The 4752-nt window shown below is 33.1% G+C and overlaps 1 protein-coding gene across 2 annotated transcripts in view; it reads left to right on the top strand.

Moving 5' to 3' along the window:
- Positions 1 to 4752, top strand: part of DSC2 (desmocollin 2) — a 34643-nt gene that overhangs the window by 17049 nt on the left and 12842 nt on the right. For both annotated transcript variants that reach the window (XM_008581388.1, XM_008581389.1), the window contains exons 8-11: positions 1165 to 1299; positions 1511 to 1696; positions 3374 to 3630; positions 3754 to 3896. In XM_008581388.1, coding sequence (XP_008579610.1) covers positions 1165 to 1299; positions 1511 to 1696; positions 3374 to 3630; positions 3754 to 3896 — 721 coding nt within the window. The remainder of the gene's footprint in view (positions 1 to 1164; positions 1300 to 1510; positions 1697 to 3373; positions 3631 to 3753; positions 3897 to 4752) is intronic.

Here is a 4752-nt window from a genome sequence, read left to right as displayed (position 1 = left end):
AAAACTTCCTTTCTTTGTTTTATCAGCCAGTTAGTGATTTCCAATAAATCTTAGTTCACTCGAAACAAAATAAATATGTATTCCTTCCTGAAAGTATAGTACCATGAAGTTTTCAAAAATTCTTAATTGAAATAAGGCCATTATTTTTCAAGTCTGCACATGTGATTGATAATGCAGGAGGACTAAATTAGGACAATTATATGTGTAAAAAGTACAGAGACCCAGATAAACTTTAGTTTTGTTTTAGGTAATGCATGAGGACAAGAATGTTTGAGAGGTTATAGAATTAGGAAAAGAAGGTGGCTTTATAAGAGGAGGGTGAACACTCTAGGTAGATGATTAGGATAGATTTTCACATACTGTTTTGTCTTATGAAAAGAGTAGGAAAGGTAGTCATTATCACTGCTTTGTAGAAGAAACAGGCAAAGACAATTTCCGACTGCCCAAGATTGCTGTTTTTAGAGTTGGGAATATAACCCAGGTCTCCTAATGCTCAATCTGGAAGGCATTATTATTATGTTGTATTTAATCCTTTTACATCTCAAACACTCATGATACATGAAGCAATTATGAGGAGAAACACATTTTTTTAGTAGTGCCTTCTGCAATATCTAATGGGAAACCATAAAGGCCAGATGCTGTTTTCCATGGGAAGAAAAAATTACACTGCCCCAGACCTTTATTTTCCTACTAATTTAATGATCCTTTTGTAAATCTAAAGTAAATCTTTAAGATCCATATATTTTTGACAGGATGGTATTTCACTTTATTGTTTTATTACAAGGTTATTGTAATAGAGACTGCTGTGTGTTTTCTTAAATGTAAAAACCTACTTTAGATAGGATATAAAGATTTTGATGAATTACCTGGCAATTTTAAATGTGCTTATGGCTATAGCTTTTCTCTTTCTGTTGAATAAAGATAAAAACCAATTGATTCTATATTCTGTGAGTTAATAGCATTTTAAATTTGAGAAATGACTCTTTTCATGAATTAATTGAAAATTACAAGAGTGAGGAAATTCTTCAAGTACAAAAACACTGTGAAATTTAATAATGTACTCCTTAAATTATTAAGGCAAGGAAAATTATAGAGTGTAAATTAAGATTTTGTTTATAATGTTGCAGGTTTCACCCAGTAATTAAATTCTTTCTTTGTTTTCAGTTAATTGATAAATACCAGTTAAAAATAAAAGTACAAGACATGGACGGTCAACACTTCGGCTTGCATACGACTGCAACTTGTATCATTAATATCGAAGATGTGAATGACAACTTGCCAACATTTACCCGTTCTTCTGTAAGTGTATGATATTAATAAAAGAAAAATGTATAACCCAGTGTTAATTGTTAACTATGTACATCTCCATCTATGCCTCTTGATTGAGGTGTTAGGGTTTAAAATCATCTGTACATAGTACTTTGGAACTTAGAACAGAGCTTACTTCACATGGTTTTTTATTTCTGTGAGAGTTACTAATGAAACTTTTTGTTTATTTTTATTATTTTAGTATGTGACATCAGTGGAAGAAAATACAGTTGATGTGGAAATCTTACGGGTTACTGTTGAGGATAAGGATTTAGTCAATACTGCTAACTGGAGAGCTAATTATACCATTTTAAAGGGCAATGAAAATGGAAATTTTAAAATTGTAACAGATCCCCAAACCAATGAAGGAGTTCTATGCGTAGTTAAGGTAAGAATAAATCAGTAAATTAGTTATTTGTACTTTATAATATTATAGGATCGCATATTCTTTTTCTTAATGTATAATGGAAAGAAAGAAATTCTGGTAAATGTAAAACTATATAGGTAAATGTAAATGCTATGTTCTTCATATATATATAATGGAATGAATATATTCATTTTTGGTAACCTTTTATAAAGGCATGATTTTTTGAAATAGTCATATACATATTTTCAATTAATGTGATACGGTGTCCACTTTGTAACCGGTATCTCTTAATTCAAAAACTAGCACAGTTTGATCCCAGTGGGACAAACTTTCCTAGCCCGTTGTTTCTATATCTGGTTCAAAGATCCTCCACTTATTTATTGAATACATATTTTCAATTAATGTGATACGGTGTCCACTTTGTAACCGGTATCTCTTAATTCAAAAACTAGCACAGTTTGATCCCAGTGGGACAGTGCGAAACTTTCCTAGCCCGTTGTTTCTATATCTGGTTCAAAGATCCTCCACTTATTTATTGAATATCCCAAATGATGAGTTACTCCTGGTCATACCCCTATTTGTAGGTTTTTTTCATCTGTATCAAGTATACATTACATTCTTAGCAGCCAGGTTTAGAAGAAGATCTTCAACCATTCAAATATGTTAATACTTCTAAAACTTCTTTCTAATACTATTCTATAGCATTTGAGAGGAATGTGCTGCTAATTCAGGAGCTAGAGTTAGTGCGTAAAGTAATCTGAGCTCCTTTGGCCTTGGACAAAGTCATAGGCTTATTTCTGCCTCCTCAAGTAAAACATGATTCTATTATGGGTCTATGGAATTTTCCTTTTGTGTGCATTCATAAGGAGCATGGATCAAAAATGAAAAATCCTTTTTCCTTACAATGATAAAAATTATCTGCAGTTTGTGGATTAATTTCGCTGTTTTAAACAGTAAAGAAATGTCCTTTAAATTTTGTTTCTTTCCTCACTCAATCCTTCTAATTCTTGGTATTCTAAGAAGGAAATTTATCTCTGTAAAGTCCAAGACCTGAAAAAATGTCTGTCTTCTGGGAAATGGCTTCTCCCATTCTCATTATAACTACATATCAGGCAAAATAAAATAAAACCTTCCATCAAAGTTGGTATGGCACTTCTAGTTTTTAAGAAAGGAACTGGGATGGAAGAGATAAAAAAGAAAAGTGCGATGTACATAAGCTTTCTATTTTCTTGTTCCTCCTCTTAGAAGTATTTTAAAAAATTCGACCCATTTTTTTCTACCCCAAACCAAGTACAAATAATAATTTTATCTCTCTCAGGAGGGTAAGACAGATATCCTGAAATTAATGGTATAGTAAATAACTATTGATTGTGGTATGAGTCCCCTAAAGGAGTATCTTGTGTTAAAGTCCAAGCACCTTCATTATATACTGTCTGAAATCTTTATCAGTATGTATTATACTATCTGTGTTAAATTTGCACTTGAGGAACAGATTTTTATTTTTTTGCCTGCTCTACCCAAATCCTGAATCTGTTGAAGGGTTCTCTGCCTTTCGCCACCACCATATTTCTGAGTATAGGTTTTATATTCTTATGACTATTCCCAACACAGCACTGACATATTTCCAAATTTAACAAGTTATAGCACTGCTAAATATGAAATGATTTGATCTGATAGTCAGCGCATTTGCTTTTGTAGCCTCTGGATTATGAAGAAAGACAACAGGTGACCCTGCAAATTGGTGTGGTTAATGAAGCTGCATATACTAGAGAGGCTAGTTCAAGATCAACCATGAACACGGCGACAGTTACGGTCAGTGTAAAAAATCAAGACGAGGGTCCCGAGTGTAGCCCTCCAGTCCAGTCTGTTAGAATTAAAGAAAATTCACCAACAGGAGCAGTAAGCAGTGGATATAAAGCATACAATCCAGAAACAAGAAGTAGCAGTGGCATAAGGTACTTGTCATTCTATATTTTAACTCCAAATTTACTGTGTTTTTAAAATGTATAACTTATTTTGATACCAGTATAATTTGGCTTACCATACTTTCTGCTATTTTAATTCATCTTTACTTACAGTTATGAGAAATTAAATGATCCAAAAGGGTGGGTGACCATTAATAAAAATTCAGGATCAATCACAATTTTCAGAAGCCTGGATAGAGAGGCAGAAGACATCAAAAGTGGTGTATATAATGTTACGGTCCGTGCGTCGGACACAGGTAAGAACTTTGTTTTTCAGCCAACTGCATGTATCCTCAGTTTTTTAACCAACAGCATTTATTTTTAAGCTGACTACATACATTCTCAGTTTTCATTTCTGTCCATAATGACATATAGAGTAATCGAGAGGTTTGCTATAATTTATTAACTCCTGTCTGCTTGCTAATAGCATCCTCAGTTTTGGATGTAATTATGTAATAATTTAATCGTAGAAACACTTTAAACTATAATTTATTAAAGTTAAATAATTAAAGATTGAGAAAATTATTTTAGTAAAATTAGCTTCCATTTATTTATTCACATCTCTTAAAATAGTCACTTTGGCAGGAAAGTTCATTATAGGGTGAATATATTATCACTTAGTGCACTTCTAAAAAAACAGTTATAACTTTTTATGGGAAACTAACAATTTATATGGGGGCTAGGATTCTCATTAAGGACATTATATAGAAATAAATCATAGTCACGATCAACGGTATATTATAAACTTAGAGATACAAACACTGTGAATTCATATAGTCATATAAAATGTACAATTATGTTCTGTGCATCCTATAAAATTGAGAGAAATATGAATACCTTGATTATATATAAGACCTATTTAATGCATAAAATATAATATTACCATATGTACATTTGAACTTTGTGCCTTTGTAAAGTAAACATACTAACTATAATACACATAAATTATGCTTTTGCTTGCAAAATTAGAATTTAGGGGCCGGCCCGGTGGCGCACTGGATGGTGTGCCGCTTGGGAAGCGCGGCGGCGCTCCCGCCCGAGGGTTCGGATCCCACATGCAGACCGGCTCCCGCTCGCTGGCTGAGCGAGGCGCGGGAGCAACGCCAAGGGTTG

This window comes from Galeopterus variegatus, unplaced genomic scaffold (assembly GCF_000696425.1).
Source record: "Galeopterus variegatus unplaced genomic scaffold, G_variegatus-3.0.2 Scaffold2343, whole genome shotgun sequence".
NCBI classification, from domain to species: Eukaryota; Metazoa; Chordata; class Mammalia; order Dermoptera; family Cynocephalidae; genus Galeopterus; species Galeopterus variegatus.
The sequence above is the reverse complement of the archived record's forward strand: the minus strand, read 5'-3'. Positions and strand labels throughout refer to the sequence as shown.